Source organism: Phacochoerus africanus, chromosome 7 (genome assembly GCF_016906955.1).
Source record: "Phacochoerus africanus isolate WHEZ1 chromosome 7, ROS_Pafr_v1, whole genome shotgun sequence".
Lineage (NCBI taxonomy): Eukaryota > Metazoa > Chordata > Mammalia > Artiodactyla > Suidae > Phacochoerus > Phacochoerus africanus.
This window is the reverse complement of record NC_062550.1, coordinates 24,578,872-24,602,545: the sequence shown is the minus strand read 5'-3', so window position 1 is coordinate 24,602,545 and position 23,674 is coordinate 24,578,872. Positions and strand designations below refer to the sequence as shown.

The 23,674-nt window shown below is 36.5% G+C and overlaps 2 protein-coding genes across 2 annotated transcripts; both read right to left on the bottom strand.

Moving 5' to 3' along the window:
• Positions 1–1,210: 1,210 nt before the first annotated feature.
• On the bottom strand, positions 1,211–2,149 carry LOC125131740 (olfactory receptor 6C75-like). The gene has a single exon (XM_047788511.1). It carries the CDS (start codon positions 2,147–2,149, stop codon positions 1,211–1,213), a length of 939 nt encoding a protein of 312 aa, XP_047644467.1.
• A 10,362-nt stretch (positions 2,150–12,511) lies between these two features.
• On the bottom strand, positions 12,512–13,447 carry LOC125131739 (olfactory receptor 6C2-like). The gene has a single exon (XM_047788510.1). The coding sequence runs from the start codon at positions 13,445–13,447 to the stop codon at positions 12,512–12,514; it is 936 nt and encodes a 311-aa protein (XP_047644466.1).
• Positions 13,448–23,674: the final 10,227 nt, after the last annotated feature.

The following is a 23,674-nucleotide window of genomic DNA, read 5'->3' as shown; positions in this document are numbered from 1 at the left end:
CCAGAGCTCATGGCAATGCAGGATCCTTAACCCATTGAGCAAAGCCAGGGATCGAACCCACAACCTCATGCTTCCTAGTCGGATTCGTTCACCACTGCCCCATGACAGGAACTCCTCATGATTACTATTTTTTCTTATTCATCACATAAACAAGGATTGAAATTTATTATCTCACTGAATAAAATATTTTGTAAAATAAACTATTATAAAGTATATCTTCAACTTACTTTATAATTTGTACAATCTGCTCACACATTAAAAAATATGAACCGTGAAATTCTCGGAGCATAATATTATATCTAATATGATTGAACTATTAATTTTACTAAATAATTGATTTCATGGTTTCTTCCAAATAGTCATTTTTTGTTCTAAAAATATGATTCCAGATACAAACACTCTATTTACATGGCAAGTTCTTTTTTTTTTTCCTTGCTTATTAGGGCTGCACTCATGACATATGGACTTTCCCAGGCTAGAGTTCAAATTGGAGCTGCAGCTGCTGGCCTCCACTGCAGCCACAGCAACATGGCAATGGTGGATCCTTAACCCACTGAGTGGGGCCAGGGATCGAACCCGTGTCCTCATGGATGCTAGTCACGCTAACTACTGCTGTGCCATGACAGGAGCTCCTATGTGCCAAGTTCTAAAAGATATCTAACTATTTGTTTAGCTAAGCCTCATAAAATTTGTTTGATTTTTGCTCTTGTTGTGGTCTATAAGTTGGTTGGAAGAAAACCAGAAAACTTTTCTTTTTTGTCCTGTTTCTGTCTGTACATAACATGAAAGCTATTGCAAAACAAATGCTGTTCCAAAAGATTTTTCAAAAACAGGTCATCATTTCAGGTGCTATGCATTTAGTTCTGAGTACATCTTCCTGCTCCGACTACAGATATGGAACTGAGGCTGATTCTGTCCAGTAGAAATGTTTGGAAAATTGCGTTCAGAGTCTAGATTTGGCAATCTACTTATTAAAGCACTTTAAAAAAGTATCTAACACATGAGCTTATACAGAACCTTATCAAAAACATTGGTTTCATACAAATTTTTGATTATATAAAATTAATATAGATTTATTTATTATACAATTTTATGCAGGATTATATTATGCTAATATAATCTAAAAATATATATAGAATAAGACAAACTAAACCAAGAGTAAAAGGACATTTAGTTCATTTTTTTTTCCTTCATACTTTTTAGAATTTTCTCATTTGTTTGAACCAAACAAAAATTTTTGGACCAGGTCCTTAAAGGCCTGTTTCACTTGCTGGTTCCTTAGGGTATAAATGAAGGGATTCAATAGAGGGGCAACGGAGGTGTGGAGCATAGCTACCCCTTTGCTTAGAGTCACTCTGTCATTTGCTGATGGTTTTATGTACATGAAGATGCAGCTTCCATAAGAAATGGAAACTACAATCATGTGGGAAGAACGGGTAGAAAAGGCTTTGGTCCTCTGCTGAGCAGAAGGGAATTTGAGAATTGTCTTGATGATAGAGCCATAGGAGAGAATCACTAATGTCAATGTGACCATCAGTGTCACCACAGCCAGGAGAAAAGACATGAGCTCTAGGAAATGTGTATCTGAACAAGAGATCTGTAGGATGGGAGAAGAGTCACAAATAAAATGATCAATGATATTTGAATCACAGAATTCCAACTTGAGGGCCAAGATCACTGGAGGAAAGATGAGCAGGAATCCAGTTGCCCAGGAGCTGAGTACAAGTTGGTAGCAAACTTTGTTGCTCATAATAGCGGTATAATGTAGAGGTTTACATATAGCTGCATAACGGTCATAGGACATGGCAGCCAGGAGGTAAAATTCAGTTACTCCCAAAAAGATATAGAAAAATAACTGAGCCATACAACTCATATAGGAAATAGTCCGATCCTTTGTCACAAGGCTCATCAGGAACCTTGGAATACAAGCAGTTGTGAATGAGATTTCTAAAAAGGAGAAATTGCGTAGGAAGAAGTACATTGGTGTCTTAAGGTGGGAATCCAGCAGAGTGAGAATAATGATGATTAAATTTCCAGTCACACTCAACATGTAGGTAACAGACAGAGAGAGAAAAATTACAGTCTGCCTCACAGGGTCATCAGTCAGACCCAAAAGGACGAACTCTGTCTGCACTGAATGATTCCTCATTTCTCACTTATGGTCAAAGATAGACAAAAAGAGTTTTAAAAAAATAATGGTCAGTATTAGTGATTAGAATCAGTCAGAAAGAAAAGAAAAGACAAGAGAGAAACTAACATTCATTGATCACTGACAATGTGCTAGAAACTGGAGATGCACACAATTTTCTTTTCTTTTTTTTGTCTTTTTTTTTGCTATTTCTTGGGCCGCTCCCACGGCATATGGAGGTTCCCAGGCTAGGGGTCTAATCAGAGCTGTAGCCACCAGCCTACACCACAGCCACAGCAACTCGGGATCCGAGCCGCGTCTGCAACCTACACCACAGCTCACGGCAACGCCGGATCCTTAACCCACTGAGCAAGGGCAGGGACCGAACCCGCAACCTCACGGTTCCTAGTCGGATTCGCTAACCACTGCGCCACGACGGGAACTCCACAATTTTCTTATTAATATTTCCAACAACTCTTTGAATGGAGTATTACCATCCCCACCTTTTGGAGAAGAAAATTGAGGTTCAGATGAAAGAATTTGGGGTATATATCTAAACGCCAAAATTCTATCAGAAAGTTGGTGAATCTTTAAAGATAAATACCCAAGACACAACCAGTCTAATCCATTCGAATGCCTTGGGTGAGATGTAGGAATTTCTATTTCTACAAACTTCACAAGTTCATAGCAAAGTGGAGAAGTGCTGCATTAGTAATTTAGCAAGAAATTGAATGCAAAGCCTTTTTTGTTCTACACCTTTGCTCTTTTTTAACTTTATTCTACAAATACCCACTACAAGGTCTTAGCCTTGAGTACATGGATAGATTTCAGAATGTTTGGGAACTCCCTTAAATTCTATGGAAATTATGTGTGAGGAGGACACATATAAGTTTTTTTTTTCTTTTTAAGTGGGCAAATGATACACAATATGTTTAAGACTCACTACAAGATATATTACTGCTTCAGGAATGGCAACAATAAGAACATAATTCAAAATCCATCTCAATTGGGTGCCAAATCAGGAAATTGCAAACTGGACCTAAAATTCGTAAAACAGAGTCACAGCATCTGAGAGAATTCATAGATAATTTTTCTAATCTTGACATGAAGCTAAAATTCTCTGCAAAATTAAGGAAGGTATCTCCTTACCAAGGTCTTACTTTCAGGAATACAATTGTGATAATTGACAGCTTTTAGAAACAAAAACTTTAGAGCATAAATATAAATAAAAAGGAGAAATCCTGCTATACATTTGGAAACATACGAACTCTTGCAACTACATTTTCAATAGCAGTTTTCAATTCCCAAACATGTTTTAGAAATCAATTGCATTTTTTGTAAGACGTGTATCAAGACTTTTCCTTCTTTTTCTTTCTTTCTTTTATTTTTTTTCCTTTTCTAGGGCTGCTCCCGAGGCATATGGAGGTTCCCAGGCTAGGGGTCTAATCGGAGCTGCAGCTGCTGGTCTATGCCACAGCCACAGCAATGAGGGATCCAAGCCGAGTCTGCGACCTACACCACAGCTCACAGCAACACCAGATCCTTAACCCACCGAACAAGGCCAGGGATTGAACCTGCAGCCCCATGGTTCCTAGTCGGATTTGTTAACCTCTGAGCCATGATGGGAGCTCCTCCTTCTTTTTCAAGATGTTTTGTTAGTCAGATTGTGTTTGAGTTTGACTTTTTCCACATGGAATTTACCATTAACGTAATTCCTATGACAGGAAAAAAACCAAACCACAAATAAGTTAAAAAAAAATGCATCTTTGTTTTTTAGAACTATTTTTATCTATGAAATTGTGAATTGCTGGTGAGGACCCTTTTTCCCAATTTCTTCAGTTGTCCTTTGAAATCTTTCATGTACCTAAAATGTTTTTACCATTTTGGTTTATTTCCTTTTCTCAGGTCCCATGTCAAAATTTATGCCTACTTGGGACATTTATACATTGCTTCCTTAATAGTTTTCTCCTAGTTTGATTAAAAAAAATTTGACTTAGTCCAGAGGGTTTATCTGAATATCCCTGTGATTTCCAGAATCAAGTCAGAAATGATTTAGAATAATTAATGGTATCATATGTGTCTAAAGCTGCTTTGTGTTAATTGGCTACTAAAAGAAAACAATGAATTCTTTCTCACATCTATCCTTGTGTAATCAGCATCTTGATAATTTCTATTTATTTATTAATGAATGGAAAATATCTCTTTAGGAAGCTATAATCAGGCAAAAAGAAATTGAAAACTAAAATGTGATAAAATTATGGCCATAGAGTGAAGTTTTCTCTTTTGAGAGATTTTATTAGTCTTTTTTTCAACTTATCCATTCTCTATTAAATTTAAACAATCAATCAGAAAAAGCAATGAACAAATTTAGATGTATTTCATGCATAGGTACCCTTTATGCATTTTATATTTTTATACAAAAAGATGTAAAACAATAAACCAGAAAGAAAAAAAATCAAGCTACTTATAAATATCTGCCTTTGATTTCCACAAAATTACTTTAATTTACAATTAAAAATAAAAGATCCAAACTCCAAAGCACTTACCTTAGTTCCTGTATTTTCTTCTAGTATGTGAAAGGGAGAAAAAAAAATGCTAGCAATGAATTTCGAGTGCACTCAGTCTAGACAATATGTCATTAAGAAATTGAAAGAAAAATGACTTTTAAATTGCAACTCAAGGCAAAAATGTGGAGTGTACTCTGTGCTTCTGTAAAACTTTCACCTCCTTGTATGTACATTTGAACTTAGGCCGACATCCTAGACTTGGGCAGTAGAAACTACTTTATTTGGTTCTATCCCACATAAGATAAATCATCTAGTGTTAACTGTGAATATGTCCAAGTGGTGTCATAGGTATTGTTGGTACAATATATTCTTATATTCTTTACATTTGGAAATGAAGTAGAAAAAAATTCAGGGCTACCTGACGGAGTCTTATCATATCCTCCAAGTAGGTAGATATTTCATAGTTAATTTCACATTCTAGAAGGGGAGCTTTCTTTTATTGCTTATTTGGTTACATACTCAAGGATTCATTGAGAAGGGAAAAGAAGCAAAACAACACTGAAGAAAACTTTCCTTTGAGGTTTGTGAACAGAAGGCAAGAATTATGTGCAATAAAACTGACTTGTATAGCATCTTGTAATAGAATGTGAAGGGTCAGTATACCTACAGAGAATTGCGGCTGTTAAAAATCTGCAAGACAGTGAACAAGAGCAAAGTGTGGGTCAAGATCTCATTCATTGGGAGTTCCTGTCGTGGCGCGGTGGTTGACGAATCTGACTAGGAACCATGGGGTTGCGGGTTCGTTCCCTGGCCTTGCTCAGTGGGTTAAGGATCCGGCATTGCTGTGAGCTGTGGTGTGGGTTGCAGACATGGCTTGGATCCCACTTAGCTGTGGCTCTGGCATAGGCCGGTGGCTACAGCTCCGATTGGACCCCTTGCCTGGGAACCTCCATGTGCTGCCAGAGCAGCCCTAGAAAAGGCAAAAAGACGAAAAACAAAACAAAACAAAACTCATTCATTGTATTCTTCAGTGATTAATATTTCAGATTAAGGATATAAAATTCCATTAAATTTGCCACATTGGACAGAACTTTTCCTTCAGAAAAATCCTTGTTGAGATTTTTGAAAAGTTAATAATTTTATCATGAGTTGTGGCCTTCTCTGAGCTAATTAATTTGGGGATCAGTTACCTCAGTATATAAGACCCAACCCAGGGAGACTGGTACTTAAGACCCAAAAGAAACATTACTGAAAGAAAATAAAGGCTAAGTGATGATATGAAAATTATATCAAGGAGTATAAGGGAGTATAGGGCACTTCCAATGGCTTAAGAAAGGACAGTCAGTCATTAATAACTTTCCAGTATTTCTCTCAAGAATGTTAAAACTCTTATGTTCCAACCATGGACTTGCCATATTTGAAAGAAATAGAAACCCCCTGAAGTGGAAAAGAAATGCAGCATAATCCCACTAATGTACCTTAAGGCAGGATGGCAAGGGCTGCCTATCCCTATCCTGCCCCTCCCCCCACTGATATCCACTTGTTTGCTTTCTATATCTGTAAGTCTGTTTCTCTTTTGTTATATTCACAGGTGTCATAGGTATTGTTGATACATCTGTTCCATTTTATAGATTTCACATAGAAGTGATAATATACAGTATTGTCTTTCTCTGACTTATTTCACTAAGGATAATACCATATCATCCAGATCTTTCCACAATGAGATATCACTTCACACCTATAGGAAGAGCTGTTATCCAAAAGACCACAAGTAAACCTTGGTGAGGATATGGAGAACAGGGAACCCTAGTACACTGTTGCTGGGTTGCTGGGAATGTGAATTGGTGTATCCATTATGGAAAACAGCATGGAGGTTCCTCAAAAAACTAAAAATGGAACTCTCATATGATCTAGCAATTCCACTTTTGGGTATTTATTTGAAGAAAATGAAAACATTAATGTGAAAAGATACGTGTACCCCAATGTTCATAGCAGCATTATTTACAATAGCCAAGACCTAGAAGCCACTAAAGTGTCTATCAACAGATGAATAAAGAATATGTGGTATACATGTACAATGTAATATCACTCAGCCATAAAAAAGAGTGAGAAGGAGTTCCCATCTTGGCTCAGTGGTTAATGAATCCAAATAGGAACTATGAAGTCGCAGGGTTCGATCCCTGGCCCTGCTCAGTGGTTAAAGATCCAGCGTTGCCGTGAGCTGTGGTGTAGGTTGCAGACGTGGCTCGGATCCCCAGTTGCTGCAGCTCTGGTGTAGGCCGGAGGCTACAGCTCCGTCCGATTAGACCCCTAGCCTGGGAACCTCCATATGCTGCTGTTGTGGCCCTAGAAAAAGGCAAAAAGACAAAACAAAACAAAACCCCCAAAATCAGTGAGAAGTTGTCTTTGAAACATCAACATTTAGAAAATTAAAATGAAGAATTCTCTAATCTGTCTTTTTCTGAACAAATTTTGATGTCCAAGGGGAGGGGAGGAGGGTGGCAGGAGGTGGTAGTGAGTTGCTTTGCTCTTTTTCAGGTTTTATTTTTTCCAGCTTTATTGAGATATAATTGGCATATAAAATTGTGTAAGTCTAAGTTAGTCACATGTTGATTTGATAGGTTTATATATTGCAAAATGATTATAACGTTAGCATTAGCTAACACATCCGTCATGTCACCTAATTCCTATTTCTATTTTTGCCTTTGACAAATTCAATCTACTTCATGATTAAAATTAGTCAACAAACTGGCTGCAGAAAAAGGTACTTCACATAATAAAGGCAATATATGTGAAACCCAAAGCTAACATCATCCTCAATGGTGAAAAATGAAAAGTTTTTCTTTAAGATCAGAAACAAGACAAAGATATTTATTTTTGTCACTTCTATTCAAAATAATATGGTATGTCCTAGTCAAAGCAATTAGACAAGAGAAAGAAAGAAAAGACATTTAATAGGAAAGAAACAAGTAAATCATCTCTGCATGTTACTTGATTTTATTTGCAGCAAATGCAAAATACTCCCCTAGAAACCTGTTAGAACTAATAAGCAAATTCAATTGCTGGATAAAAAATTAATATATGCTAATATATAAAAATCAGTTATAATACTAGCAAACCAAATTCAACAATATATTAAAAATATCATATATCATGATCAAGTGAGATTTATCCTATAGATGCAAGAAAAGTTTCAATATCTGGAAATCAATCAGTGTGATACAACTCTGAAGTCAGTCTCTTGTGAGTTGTGAATATATGTGTTTTTTTTTTCATCCATTCAAACACTCTGTGTCTTCTGATCGAAGTATTTATTCCATTTTCATTTAAAGTAATTGTTAATATGTACTTAATGAATTTTTGTTGTTTTGAGGTTATTTTTCTAGTTCTCTGATCTTTTTTCTTCTTTTGTTCTCTTCTCTTGTAACTTGACAACTTTTCTTAGTGTTATGTTTATATTAGTTTCTCTTTATTTTTTCTGTTTGTTATATGTATTTTTGGTTTGTGGTTACTGCGAGGTCCATATGTAACGACTTATTTGTATAGCAGTCTATTTGAAGTTGATGGTCGCTTGAGTTTGAGCACATTTTAGAGCACCACATTTTTACTCTCCCCCACGATTAATTTTTTGACACCATATTTTACATCTTTTCATTTCGTGTTTCACTTACCTAATTTTCTGGTTATAAATTATCTTACCGCTTTTGTCTTTTTACATTCATACTGGCTTTATAGGTGGTTTATTACCATTACTCTGCCTTTACCAGTGAGATTTTTTTAATCTACTAATTTTCTTGTTTCTAGTTATGGCTTTTTCTTTTCTGTTTAAAGGAGTTCCTTTAGCATTTCTTGTAAGGCTGATTAATGGTATTAAATTCCTTTAAATTTTGCTTTTCTGGGGAACTCTATCTCTCCTTCAATTGTGAATGATAACTTTACTAGGTTATTCTTGGCTGTAAGTTTTTCCCTTTCAGTACTTTGAATATATTGTGCCAGTCCCACCTAGCCCCTGCAGTTTCTGTTGCAGAATCAGCTTGTAGTCTTATATGGGTTCTATTGTAAATGTTATTTTTTCCTTGCTGCTTTTAAGATTCTCCATCTTTCACTTTTGATCTTTTAGTTACAATGTATAATTTAATTGTAATGACCCAGTGTGGGTGTCTTTGTGGTTCTCTGTGCTTCCTGGACTTGGATGTCCGTTTCCTTTGCAAGGTTAGGGAAATTTTCAGCCGTTATTTCTTCAGATAGTTTTCCTGTCCCTTTCTCTCTTATCCGTCTATTTCCCTGACAAGAGAATGTTAGTAAGTTTGATGTCCTAGACATCCCTTAATCTATCCCTATTTAAAATGTTTTTTTTTCTTTTTGTTGTTCTACTACCCTGTCTTCAAGATCACTAATCTGTTCTTCTCTATCTTCTAATCTGCTATTGATTCCCTCTAGTGTATTTTTCAAAATTTCTTTTATTATATTCTTTAGTTCTGATTGGTCTTTTTTTTATATTTTCTGTTTGTTGAGATTCTCATGAGTGAATTCATTCTTCTCTCAAGTTCAGTGACCATCTTCATGACTATTACTTTGAACTCTTTATTTGGCAAATTACATATTTTCATTTTATTTTTAGTCTTATTCCTGGGAGTTTTGTCTTGTTCTTTCATTTGGAAAGTAGTCCTTTGTCTCTTTATTTTACCTAAGTATCTGTGTTTGTTTCTATGATTTAGATATATCAGCTATATCTCATCATCTTGAATGGGTGACATTAAGTAGAAGATGGCCTGTGATGCCCAGTGACACAATCCTCCTGGTCACTATTCAAGTGCTCCAGGGGTATTCCTCATGGGGGCTGTGTATGCCCTCATATTGTGGTGGGGTTCAATTTCTGTGGCTATGCTGATGAGTGGGGTTAGACCTCAGGTTGGCTATCTTTGAGGCTGAGCTGTGATTTTTGCAGACACCCTTGTTTTATAGGGCTGATCCTTCAGAACCAGAACCTCTTTAAAGGGGCACTGGCACTGGTCAGGGTGGCGACCTGGATAGCACAGAGTTGGAACCCCTTTCCAGGGGAGACTGGGGGAGGCAGTACTTCAGATATTGCCAGGGAAGGGCACTTGGTGATAGATTGATGGAGAATAATAGAAACGACCCTCGCCAGTGTTGGTCCAGCAAGGTGGAGAATAAAATGATGGTGCCTGTCTGCACTTCCATCCTGGAGATATTTCCACCAGATCCCTGTCCCTCTTCCATGTGCCCCAAATTTTGTCAATGAATCTCCTCATATGATTCAGGTTCTTTTCAAGCTGCTGCCTCTGCACTGGGATTTTGAGTGAGTTTGTGTAAGAGATTTTTGAGAGCAGAGTCTTGGTTTTTCACCACCCTCTGGCTCTCCTGAACATAAGCCCTGCTGGTTTTCAAAGCCAGATATTATGGAGTTTATCTTCCTGATGCATCTTCAGAGCTGGATAACTCATTAGGGTGAGCTCCAGACCCCTTTCTTCTTAGTGAGAACTTCAGCAATTGTTAGATCCTTCCTAATTGTGGGTCACCACACCAGGGATGTGGATTCTGACTGGACTGAATTTCTGCTCCTCCCACTTGTCTTGATGTGGCTTTTTCTTCATACCTTTAGTGGCAGAAAATCTGTTCTGCTATTCTTAAGGTCATTCTCAGGAGTAATTATTCTATGTGTAGCTGTAGTTTTGATGTGTCCATGGGAGAAGGGGAGCACAGGATCTTCCTAGTCTTCCATCTTAATCTGGAACCCCACCCATTTGATTCTTTTACAATTGTTTTTTCATGTAAGAGATTGGCATTTTTCTTTAATAAATAATTCTTTTTTTTCAGGCATTGTGAGACTTTTTCATTTAATATATTTGAAGGTAATGCATTCAGTATAATTTATTTGTTGCTTTTATATACACTGACTTATATATAAAGTTTTTGTATTTATGAAAGATTTTAGATACATAATATAAAAATTTTTAATGAAATTGGTGCTGTAAAAGTGAAAGCTTAGGTCAGTACAGTAGGCTGGATATAGAAATACTTCAGCCTTGTTTCGTAAGTTTGTGTGGTGGTAGTGGGGGATGGTGGAGTTGGGAAGAAGAAATGTAAATTGGGACCTAAATGAAAAGTAGAAGTATAATGGAAGAATGAGGGGAAGAGGATTTTTTTTTTTTAAATAGAGGCAATAGCAAATGTAAAATCCTGGTGATACCAAGGAAAAGTCCAATGATGGCCATAAGGCCTGCATTCCAGAAAGACTGGAGAGAACTTAGTATGATAAATTATTTAGCAGTTTTATGAGCTCTTTTGAGAAAGACTGATAGGCATTTTGCAGCCTTCTAATCCATAAGCCATTTATTTTATGAAGAAATTACCCATTACTTTAATTATAACTTTTTATTCAGAATTCCTTTTCAATTATCTTAGAATTCCATTTATAATACTGGTTAGTTTTTCTTGATTTTTTTTTTTTTTGTCTTTTTAGGGCCACACCCATGGCATATGGAAGTTCCCAGGCTAGGGGTTGAATCAGAGCTACAGCTGCCAGCCTATACCACAGCCACAGCACTGTGGGATCCACGCTGCATCTGCACACTACACCACAGCTCATGGCGATGCCAGATACTTAACCCACCAAGTAAGGCTGGGAATCGAATTTGCATTCTCATGGTTACTAGTCAGATTCATTTCCACTAAGCCACAAAAGGAATTCTGTTTTCCACGATTTAAAAAAAATTTTTTTACATGAAAATTTATTGCTTAATTTGGTTGTGTTTTGAGTTTGATTATTTATATTTTATTTTAGAAATTGAACATTTTTGACAATCTTAATAGCTTCTTTAATTTCTCAATTGCAATTAACATTTTAACACTGTACTTATAATTTCATATCCATTTAGAAAAGATTTTCTCCTTAAATTATTTGATATTATTTATCCTGTACAAATTGTGAATCTTTTAATTTTTAAATTTCAACACTTTATATGTGTGTGTGTTTTCATTTATTTATGAATAAATTGTAGGATCTTACATATCAAATTCTGCTGTCATTTAAAATGACATTTATTTGGATATGTACTTATTTAATTTTCTTTATTTTTTAAATAGAATCACATTCTTCTTGCCAATTTTTTTTAAATTAGTGATATAGGATTATTAGTGAGCTAAATATGTTCAGGGGTATTAGCAATTGAAAAGAAGTCTGGATCATGACCTGCCAAGAACAAAGCACTCAATAAATTTCAATTTAATCAATTAAAAATTTTAGCAACATTTACATTGGAAGATTGAAAGAACACTTTCAAGCATTTTTGCAAGTTTAAGAAAATATAATAAGCTTTTATATCCTTGTTTGCTTTGCATTTAAAATTTTTTCTTCACTTCAATTTTGTTTGCTAGATTAGAATAAAATGAGGGTGATTTTTAGTATAAAATTATCAGATCTTTTTTTTTTGTCTTTTGTCTTTTTAGGGCCACACCTGTGGCACATGGAGGTTCCCAGGCTAGAGGTCTAATTGGAGCTGTTGCTGCCAGCCTTCGCCAGAGCCACAGCAACGCCAGATCTGGCCGTGTCTATGACCTACACCACAACTCACAGCAACACCGGATCCTTAACCTTCCGAGTGGGGCCAGGGATCAAAGCTGCAACCTCATGGTTCCTAGTCAGATTTGTTTCTGCTGCGCCAAGATGGGAACTCCCTATGAGATCTTTTGATTGGGATCTTACCCTGCAAGAGGTTTATTTGCAGGGGGATTAAGGAGGTGAACTCATGTGGTAGAGGATGTTCATTCTGGGTACAATAAATGCTTGAGACAGATTTGGTGCATAATGGCTTACATTTGGCTTGATGTTTTATTTCTGAACTTGAACATTCTCTTACTTCTTGGCGATTAGTGCAAGTTTTTTGAATGAGTCCCTGAAGGCTCGTCTCACTTGTTTGTTTCTCAGAGTGTAGATGAAAGGGTTCAGCATGGGGGCGATGGAGGTCGTGAGCACTGTCACAGCCTTATTAATAGCCACGGATTCCTTTGCTGAAGGCTTGATGTAGATGAAAATGCAGCTGCCATAGGTGATGGAAACCACGATCATGTGAGAAGAACAGGTAGAAAAGGCCCTTTTCCTTTGCTGGGCAGAGGGGAACCTTAGAATGGTCTTGAGAATGTATACATAGGACAGAACAACACACACCAGGGTCAGAATGAAGGTCAGCACAGCACAGACAATAACCAGCTGCTCTATTAGCCAAGTATCTGAGCATGAAATCTTCAAAATAGGAGATGCATCACAGAAAAAATAATCAATGACATTGGAGTCACAGAATTTCAAATCTAGGAACAGAGTCAGTGGTGGCAGTATGATCAACAAGCCAGAGATCCAACAGCAGAGGACAAGCCTCCTGCAGACTCTGCTGTTCATGATGCTCATGTAATGCAGGGGTTTGCAGATGGCCACATAGCGGTCATAGGACATGGCGGCCAGGAGAAAAAACTCGGTTACTCCAAAGACATCGGTAAAAAACACTTGAATAACACAAATATTGTATGTAATTGACCTGTCGCCTGTTGTTATGTTGTACAAATATCTAGGGATACAAGCAGTTGTAAATGAAATTTCTAACAAGGCAAAATTTTGTAGGAAATAGTACATGGGTGTTTTAAGGTGGGAGTCCACTAAAGTGAGGGAGATGATGGTCAGATTCCCAGTTATACTCAGCACGTAAGTGAGAAACAGAAACATAAAAATCGGAATCTGAAGCTGAGGGTTATCGGTCAGTCCCACCAGGATGAAGGTTGTGATTGTGTGGTTTTTCATCACAGACTACTGAACTTTATTCATTCCCTATAAAATTTAAAGATATTTCTTTTGATATTTTATTTGAATAAATTGGTATTAAAGCTAGATAGCCATAAAGAATGACGACTAGAAACTTAATTTACATGCAGTTTCTTTTATAAAGTAGAAATTGATGAGGCCAATATTTATTGTTTCCTTACTTTTGTGGTAGATTTTAAATGCATTAAAAAAATTGTTCTACCATCCCATCTTCCTCTTTTTTCACATTTTAAATCTATATCCAAGACTGAAATGTCTTATGTAAGAAGATTTCACTCAATGTATTGTGATTCAACAAACTTAAGATTTCTTCTTATAGCTAAGATTTCTCCTCTATTTCAAAAGTGAATGTTTAAACATAATCATTCATTTCATTTCTTTCCTTGAAGATTTAATCATGATAAAATGTAAATATGCAACAACTAACCTCAGCTCTATATAGGCTTTGTGGATCTGTGACTTGTATTTTACATTTTACCACTAAGCCCAAACATGTGTTTATGTTGTTTCATCTCATGTTTTAACAAGCAGCTTCCATGTTGTCGAATGACTCCTCTGACTCTACTTATGTTTCCCTGCTAGAGTGAATTTTAAACTCAGTGTCCACTGGGTATACAATTCAGATTATTTTAAAGCACAATTTATTTGCTACCTATGAAAAAATGTTTGGTTTAGTAAGAACATCTGGGAAAAACCCCACATATTCCTCTTAAGCTTCCAGTCTCTTAAGTACTAACTCTGACACTTGTTACCACTAAGTTTGAAATCAAATTTAATTCTAAATATACTCTCCATGCACCTGTCTCAATTCTCTCCATAAGTCTAAGTTGTAAGAGCACCGTGGAGATTAAGAGCAGACCTTCTGTAGAGAGATCATCATAATTCAACACCTGGCTTTCCAACCTGTGTTGGTGTGAACTTAGGCAAGTGTCCGGACCTCTCAGGGCTTTAGTTGTTCAATCTATAAAATGAGGAAAATAGTGATATCTACCATATACAGTTAAAATGGTTAGAAGAAGTAATGCATTTATAATAAAATCTGATACATGGTAGGTGCTTCTTAAATGTCATCTATTATTTTCTGGTTTCCTACCGATAATTTATGTGATGTGCCCTGAAACCCACAAAGTCCAAAGTGGGACTTTTGCTCTGTGTAACTCATATCTTCTTTCTATTCCATGTTCCTTATGATTAAAAGAATATAATTAAAATTCCCTGTGCTGGGGATTTACCATGTGATAGGTATTCTAAGTAAGCACTTCATAATGATTATGTCTGAAAAAAAATCTCCCCTTTGATCTCTCCTTCTACTCTGATCTTTTCTTCCCAGTCTCCCAAATTGTCTGGCCACAACTATTCATTTGTGATTTTCACTTGGAGCAGTGAAACAGTGTTCTCAAACTATTGCCTGTGTTAGCTGGACCTTGTCTGTGCTCCCATAGCAAATAATTGTTACTTCCATCTTGTCACTTCCTTTAAGAAAGTAAGTTTGTTGAAATCAGGAGCCATTGTCTTTTTCACTGGCATAGGTACCAAGGCTAACACAATCCTAGACTCATAGTCAGTAGTTAGATATATTGTTGTGTAAATACATGCTTATCTTCTTCATTTGCTGCACATTCAAACCTATCTTCTGTCCTGTCTGGATTTTATCTTGAAACTGCTTTGTCACTGATTTTAATTATTTAAATTTTATATGTCCTTGTATTTAATATGGAGGTTTTTTTTTTACGCTTGAAATAGCAGTTTTGCTAATTAATAAAGTCATGTATACCACTGAATTACCACCCTCTTTGCTTATGTTATTACCTTCCATGCTGGCCAAAGTATTAACTGGCATCTCTTCCTTGTTTTAGCTGTCAGGCAGATAAATAGTTGTATTCTTCTTGGTGGCTAGTTTTGCTTTCTTGATGAATCTCTCAGTAAGATACTCGAACTGTAGGCTAAAAATGTTGCATATATGAATATATATTTTTTCCCAAGCTATTCATCTTAAAATATATTAGAAATATCTTTACATCTCTATAAGACAAATGTACTTAATTTATTTAATTTCAGTCTATTGTATTTGTGCAACTCCTGTCTTTAAATCTCTGTTTTCGGTAAATTCTTATTATTTCAATATTTCACCTATAGAGACCTTCAAATCTCTATTTCTGGTAAATTCTTATTATTTCAAAACTGTACCACAATTTTAAGCAAATTTGCAACACATTTTTATGTATTTTTGTTTTTTTAATTGATAAAATATCTACAAAAGGCATCTTTATATTAACATTATTGCATGATTTCACAATAATTCCTGGAAAAAAAATTACACGGAAAAAGGAGATATTCACTGAGAACTTTTGTATACATTTACGAGATATGATCTATACACTTTGTATCACTTTTTCCTTCAGCTCAGTGTGTGGCTGTGTAATTGTCTCCACACTGAAATTACTACAGAGTTATCATGTGCCTTTTTTTTCGAGATGATGATGATGATTGTCTTTTCGGGGCCACACCTGTGGCAGGTGGAAGTTCCCAGGCTAAGGGTTGAACTGTAGCTGACCTACATGACAGCCACAGCAACGCGGGATCTGAGCTGCACCTGCAACCAACACCATGGCAATGCTGGATCCTTAACCCACTGAGCGGGGCCAGGGATTGAACCCACATCCTCATGGATACTAGTTGGGTTCATTACCTCTGAGCCACAATGGGAATGCCTTTTTCAATATTACTGACACTTATTTGACATAGGTTTTGGGTCTTAACTCACACAATTTATACAATGGACTAGGCATGTGTTCAGTCTACATTTAAGGCTTTCATCTTTGTCTTGTGGAGATAAAGATTTTCCCCAAAGATTTCCACTCATGTTTATTCAATGCACATTTAAAAAATATTTTATAACCAGAATTTAAGAACTTTCGGATTTTCGATATAGCTCAATCGTTGTAGAGTTCTTCCTCAGCTCTTACACTAATATTTTACTAACATACTCAATTTTTTTTTTTTTAGTTTTGAACTAGTATCTGCAGTTCAAAGAGATATATAAATGTATCATATAAATGAATAGAAAGCCAATTTGCTTTTCAATTCCCTAGGGCAGTTCTCTTTGTTACATGATTGGCTCTCATTTGCTCCCTTAAAATATTCTCTTTCTTAAGAGATTTGGGCAGGATCATCTCTTACTGTATGACCAGTTACTAGAGTTAAACCTAAAGGTTCATTGTAACCCCAGTGGTTACAGTGGAAAGGAGAGATGGCAGTGCTTTTCTGAAGAACGTTGACATTCCTAGGAACTGTAGCAGCACAGCAAAATAACTACAACAGATACTTTAATTAAGGGCAAGACTATTCTTTTCAGTCTCCTAACTTCCTTGATCCATTACTCCTCAACCCTGTGAAACCCAGAGCTTTACATGATAACGTGTTCTTTCCTAAGGTAGCCCTTACACCAAAACATTCTTCAGTTATTGTATTCATTAATAATAACAGGTTTTTTTTTTTTTGGTCTTTTTTGTTGTTGTTGCTATTTCTTGGGCCGCTCCCGCGGCATATGGAGGTTCCCAGGCTAGGGGTTGAATCGGAGCTGTAGCCACCAGCCTACGCCAGAGCCACAGCAACGCGAGATCCGAGCCGCGTCTGCGACCTACACCACAGCTCACGGCAACGCCGGATCGTTAACCCACTGAGCAAGGGCAGGGACCGAACCCGCAACCTCATGGTTCCTAGTCGGATTCGTTAACCACTGCGCCACGACGGGAACTCCAATAATAACAGTTTTTAAGAAGCAAAGTTAAAAAATATTTTGCATCTTTCAGACAATCATATTTTTTAAAAGTCTGAGAAAAACTAATTTTTCAATGTTATTAAATAAGTCATCACATTGGGTGATTTTAATGTAATACCCTTTTTTTGTTCTCTTTAAAGAGGCAAGTGATAATGTGAGAAAATAGCATGTATACATGTGTGTGTAACTGGGTCACCATCCTGTACAGTAGAAAAAAAAATTTGTATTGGGGAAATAACAATTAAAAAGAGATAAATAAAATTTAAAAAAATAAAAAGGCAAGTGAGAGTGTGATAGAGATAATTTTGCGCTGCATATAAATTCACATTATCTTTACGTAAACTGTAAAAATCAACATTCAAAAAATACAACACAGAAAGATCTGTGGATCTTTATATAATAACTCAAATATTAATTACATCTGATTTTGGTAGATGACATCAAATCTGCTTCTCAGGGAAAATCCTCAAGTAAATTTCTAAAGATGGAAGTCAATGCAAAGGCCTCTCTACTCACTCTTCTGAGAGTTAATCACAGCTTGAGCTGATTCTTTAGCAAGAGTCTTAATTTGATGAAGATGTATTTGAAAAAGTTTGTGTGGGATTTACTCCGCTCTCAGTTTATGACTCCACTTACCTGACCGGTGCTGTGGGTGGGCCTAGAACTCTGAGGTTTTTCTTCTCCAATGCACTGAGAAGATTTTCAAACCTAGAACTTGCTAGCAAATATTTTCTAGCTCTCTCTTGATTGAAAGTAAGATATCGTTCAACTTCTCCTCCTCTTGCTTTGAAATAGTTGATATTATGGCTTTTCTGGATAGGGTAAGAGGCATTTACACTAGTAAGGTTTGTATTTGATTTATTTGCTAAACCTCAAACTAAATAATAAGCAACTTGGTCCTTGGTGACCCAGATTCAAATGCTATTAACGAGCCCTCTTTGCAATGAACTTGGACAAAAATCTTGAAAGATGCAGCAATGAGGGCAGTGTCCTTAGAGACATGATGCAGCAATAGCAACAGGCACAGGTCAAGATAAAATAGTAAAAAACCACAAGGTTAAGAAGTAGTGTGTTTTCCTGCGTTTCTTCCTTACCATCTATGGAAGCTGAAAGGTCACAACCCTAACACACTTGCTACTTTTTTTCAATAATTAAATAAGATAACAAAAGAGGAAATATTGGAAAACTCAAAGCAAGTGATAATTCTTTTTAATCACCTAAGGAAATATATAAATATGAATATTTAAAAAACAAAAATACTATTTTCATCTCTCTCAGCACTTCCTACGATGTGGTTTTATATATATATTCATTGAAAGAGTTTGCTTTAAATTCAAATAAAGGTACATTTTCTTTCCACAATAAACACATTTGTGGACATTATAATGTATAATTTTTACATCAAAGATACTTTTATTTTCTTTTGCAATACACACCGGTTTGGGAGTTAACTGCTGCTTTTCATTTTTCATATTATTTTCTTGGATTAATCCTTGCACTTAAAAAACCCTGTAGCATATGCGCTAGTAATTTCTTGAGCTGTGGGTTGTAAATGGTACCTTTTATTTCATCTTAGATTGTTAGAGGGAGGAAGAGAGAGAGAGAGAATGAGCCAAAGAGAGCAAATAACATATTGGTCAAATAAGAAAACATATAGCAGAGTTCCCCATCGTGACTCAGCGGAAACGAATCTGACTAGCATCCATGAGGATGCAGGTTCCATGTGCCTATTAAATGAATAATGGGTGTGAAGTGTTCAGCATTGGGAAATATAATTAATAATTTTGTGATATCTTTGTATGGTGACAGATGGTTACTAGACTTATAATGGTGATCATTTTTTAAAAAAATGCTTAAAAAAATTTTTTTTTGTATTTTTAGGGCTGCATCTGTGGCTTATGGAAGTGCCCAGGCTGGGGGTTGAATCAGAGCTACAACTACTGGCCTGTGCCATAGCCACAACAATGCCAGATCTGAGCTGCATCTGTGACCTACACCACAGCTCAGAGCAGCGCTGGATCCTTAACCCACTGAGAAAGGCCAGGGATCAAACCCACATCCTCATGGGTACTAGTCAGGTTTGATGCTGCTGCTCCACCACAGGAACTCCTGAATGGTGTTCCTTTTGAAATGTATAGAAATATATACTATGTTGTGTACCAGGAATTAACATAGTGTTGTAGGTCACTTATGCTTCAAAAACAAACAAACAGAAAAAAAAACCAAACAGACAAACTAGTAGAATAAGAGATCATATTTGTAGCTAATACACCTGGGAGTGAAAGTTGGATTAAGGCAGTCAAAAGGTAATTTTTTTTAAAAAAGTTAATTAAATTGATAAACTTCTTGCAATTTTGGCCAAGAACAAGGGAAAGAGAAAATAATGGAAATTATCATACTTAACAATTCAAAATAGGAACATCAGTACATCCCTAATAGGTATAAAGACTAATAAATATCATAGAGAACTTTAGGCCAATAAAATAAACAGTTTACATAAAATAAATATATTAATGTTTAAAACACAGCTGAAAAAACTGTGACCAAAAGAAAAAGAATGAAAGAATATTTCAATATAAATCGTTGAATCCATAATGAATAACATCACACGCACAGGCAAAATTCAGTGCAAAGTAGCTTCATTAGTAAGTTCTTCCAAGCATTTACAAAAATAAACAATACTAATTTTACACAAACTGATCCAGAGAAGAAGAAAAGGAGGAAAAATTCTCAACTTGGCTATGAGGGAAGAATAACTTTCATGCCAAAACCGGAAAAGATTTTTGTAAGAAGTTGAATTACAGGCTGATGCAGTCACAATCAACAGAAAAATCATTAAATAGGTAAACAGAGTTATAACACAGTGAAGGAGACACAGAACCATGAAGGGAGGTTTATTACAGTAATGATAAACTATACTATTCTCTCTTATAGGTTGGTTTAAATTTTGAAAATTAACAGATGTAATCCACCACATTATTCAGAACAAGGGGAAGAAAATCTTTTCATGTCAATAATGCAGAAAAAAGCATTCTATAACATGAAGTTACCATTCGCTATTAATAATTCTTGCACACTTGGAACAGAAACGCTTGTTAGTTTGGTGAAGGGAATGTAGAAAACCTCACGTTGTTTTGAATATTGAGAACTTTTCTGTTGAAATGAAGGGTGTGATGGGATGTCCGTTCCCTCCATCCCCGTTTATCATTGAACTAGAGATCCTAGGAAGGGCTATAAAGACAGGATAAATAAATATAATGGTCTGCCACTATCTGTATACTATTTGATTGTGGGTTGACATATTTAAAAGACACGACAAGTGTTTCATCGGAATATATTACTGAACTTAAAAACCAGCAATTACTAAATTTGGAAATGTTGCTCAACAAGTCAATACACAAAGCCAGTAGAACCTCTATACACTAGCCATAAAAACTAGAAAACACAAAAATCAACATGGTTTGGTGAAAACCATCTTGGAATGCATCTACCAAAATACCTAGTAAAATGCCTATCAATACTGTGCAAGGCCTCTGTACTCTTAAATGCTGAAATATTTTTGAACGTAAAGAAGACACTGGTGGGTTGGGGCCTACCGTGTGCTTTAATGAATTGGAAATCTCAATGTTGTAAAAACATGAAGTTTACCCAAATTGGCCTACATGTCAAATGCAATCTGAAAATCACTGAAGAGAATTTTTTGCTTGTTCATAAAAATCGCCCAGGTTTTTAAAGTTTTATGAACCACAAAGGGCCAAAAAGAGCCAAAGTGACCTCAAGGAAACAGAAGAAAGTTGTTTGAATTACAATACTTACTGCGCAAATTTACCTTAAAACTGCTCTCAATAAAAGAGTAGAGGACTGATTCCAAGATTAGCAGATCAATGGAACTAAATGAAGAAACCTGAAAAGACTCACTTATGAATCACTTGGTGATGACAGGGTTGTGACGAATGCAAGGAGAACAGATCAATGGTCATTCTTTTCAAAAAATAATGCTGAGGTACTTGCATAGCCACATGAAAAAATGGAGTGTTGTTCCCTACCTCGAGTCATAGATAAAGGTTAATTTCAGATGGGCAATTAACCTTCATTTGTAAGATACATGAGTGAAACTTACAGAATAGAACATTGATGTCTATCTGCCTGATATTGGGGTATGCAGATTCCTGAAACAAAAACAGCCCTAGCAGAAATGAAATCATGAATTTGACTTCACTAAAATTCAGAACTGGAGCTCCCACTGTGGCTCAGTGGGTTAAGAACCCCACATAATGCCCGTGAGGATGTGTGTTTGATCCCTGGCCTTGCTCAGTGGGTTAGGGATCTGGCATTGCCACAAGCTGTGGCATAGGTTTCATATGTGGCTCAGATCCTCTGTTGCCATGGCTGCGGCACAGGCCTGCAGCTGCAGCTGTAGCTCTGATTCGACCCCCTAGCCTGAGAACTTCCATATGCCACAGCTATGGTTGTAGAAAACAATAAATTAAAAACAAAATTAGGAACTTTTGCTTTTAAAAGTCGACGTAAAAAAACAATAGGAAAAGGAAGACACTGATGAGTTTAAAAAACATCAATCCATAGGCCTAAGCACTGATATACAGACGATTCACAAAACTCCAAAAAAAAAAAAAAAGAAAGAAATCTCATAAAAAGGGCAAATTTTTTGAATAGGCACTTCACAAAATAGGAAGTCTAATATCCAGCAAGCATTCAATAAGGTGTTCAACATCACTAGTGAAAATATGGCTAAACTGAACAAAATTAGATGTTGGCAGGAATATGGAGCAGTAATAAATTTTATGCCTTGCTGACAGAAGAATGAGTCGGCACACTATTTAAAAAAAATGTTTGACAGTATCAATTAAGCTGAGAACATGGCTACCATATAGCCCATTAATTCTCCTGCTGGCTCTATATTCTAAAGACATGAGTGCATACGTCTGCCGAAAAACATGTAAGGGGGATTCCTAGCAGCTTTCTTTATGACCCATAATGAGAACTAGCCCAGATATCCAGGAAGAGAAATGATGAAATTAATTTGCTGTATTTTTATAATTGATTACAATTTATAAATTAAAAGAACAAATTACTGCTAACATCACCCCACGTGCAGCTGTCATAGACATAATGGGAGCAAATGAAACCAGCCTCAAAAGAGCACATTCTCTGTATTCCTATTCATATGAGGATCACGAACATACAAAACCAATCTTTGGCATTTTAAGTCAGTATAGCAGATTTATTTGGAAAGACGCTGATGGAGAGGCATGAAAGAGGTTTCTATGAGGCTGAAAATATGCTGTCTCTGGATCTGTGTGATGGTTACACGAGTAGCTACACTTGCAAAAATTCATCAAGCTGTGCACATGGAATTATGTCCTTTACATTACATCTATGCTACAACTTCATGTTTAAAACGTAACTGTTTTTAGAGGCACATACTGAAATACTATAAATGAACTAATATGTGTATCTGTTTCAAATAATCAAGTAGGGGTTGTGAGGAATGGACCAGCTTGTAGATGAGACAAGATTGGCGATAGACAGATACTTGACACTGTGATGGGTACGGCAGAGTGCATCATGCCATTTTCTCAATTTATGGAAGTTTAAAATTATGAGCAAATAAGTATCCCCTTAAGCCATTGCCTGGCACAGAGGAAACACTCAAAGATATTGCTTTTTTTTTTTTTTTTTTTTTGAGTTCTCATTGTGGCTCGGTGGAAATGAACCCGACTAGTATCCATGAGGATTCAGGTTCAATCTCTGGCTTTGTTCAGTGGTTAAGGATCTGGCATTGCCACAAGCTGTTGCAGAGTGTGCAGACATAGCTCATATCTGGTGTGGCTGTGGCTGTGGCATAGGCCAGCAGCTATAGCTCTGATTCGAGCCCTAGCCTGGGAACTTCCATATGACACCCCTGTGGCCCTAAAAAAATCTTTTTTTGATATCAGGATTTTAAAAAACAATTTTGGACATTTCACGGAACTTAGGAGACTAGTTGTCTGGCATTTTGGAGCAAGGTCTGTAGGAGTAGTGACTTTTCAGTTTGGGCCCTTGGGTAAGTTCTTAGTGGGCCTGAGCAGCAAAGGCCTGTTATTCCTACAATGCAGGCCGCCCCCAAGATACCTGTTTCAAGATAGGTGAGGGGTATTCATGCCATCTAGATTTCTAGAAACACAAGTTTCTAATAACTTAGTAGTCATTAAATGTACGCTGATCTCTCCTTGGAGACACCCCATGTTTTTCAGATGAGGGTTTTAGGACAAGGAGAATATAAATACAAGGATTGTCAAAGTGGGGTGAGGGCATGGTCTAGGCTAAGTGAGAAGGTTGGGCAAAGACACAGAGATGATGTAGGACAAAATGAGTCACCCCAGAGTCACAGCTTTTGCAGCAGAATGACCTGGAGTTATTGCTGT

Bases quoted from the DNA above. Each gene is read 5' to 3' on its own strand.
- LOC125131740 (XM_047788511.1), bottom strand. From the start codon at position 2,149: ATGAGGAATCATTCAGTGCAGACAGAGTTCGTCCTTTTGGGTCTGACT.
- LOC125131739 (XM_047788510.1), bottom strand. From the start codon at position 13,447: ATGAAAAACCACACAATCACAACCTTCATCCTGGTGGGACTGACCGAT.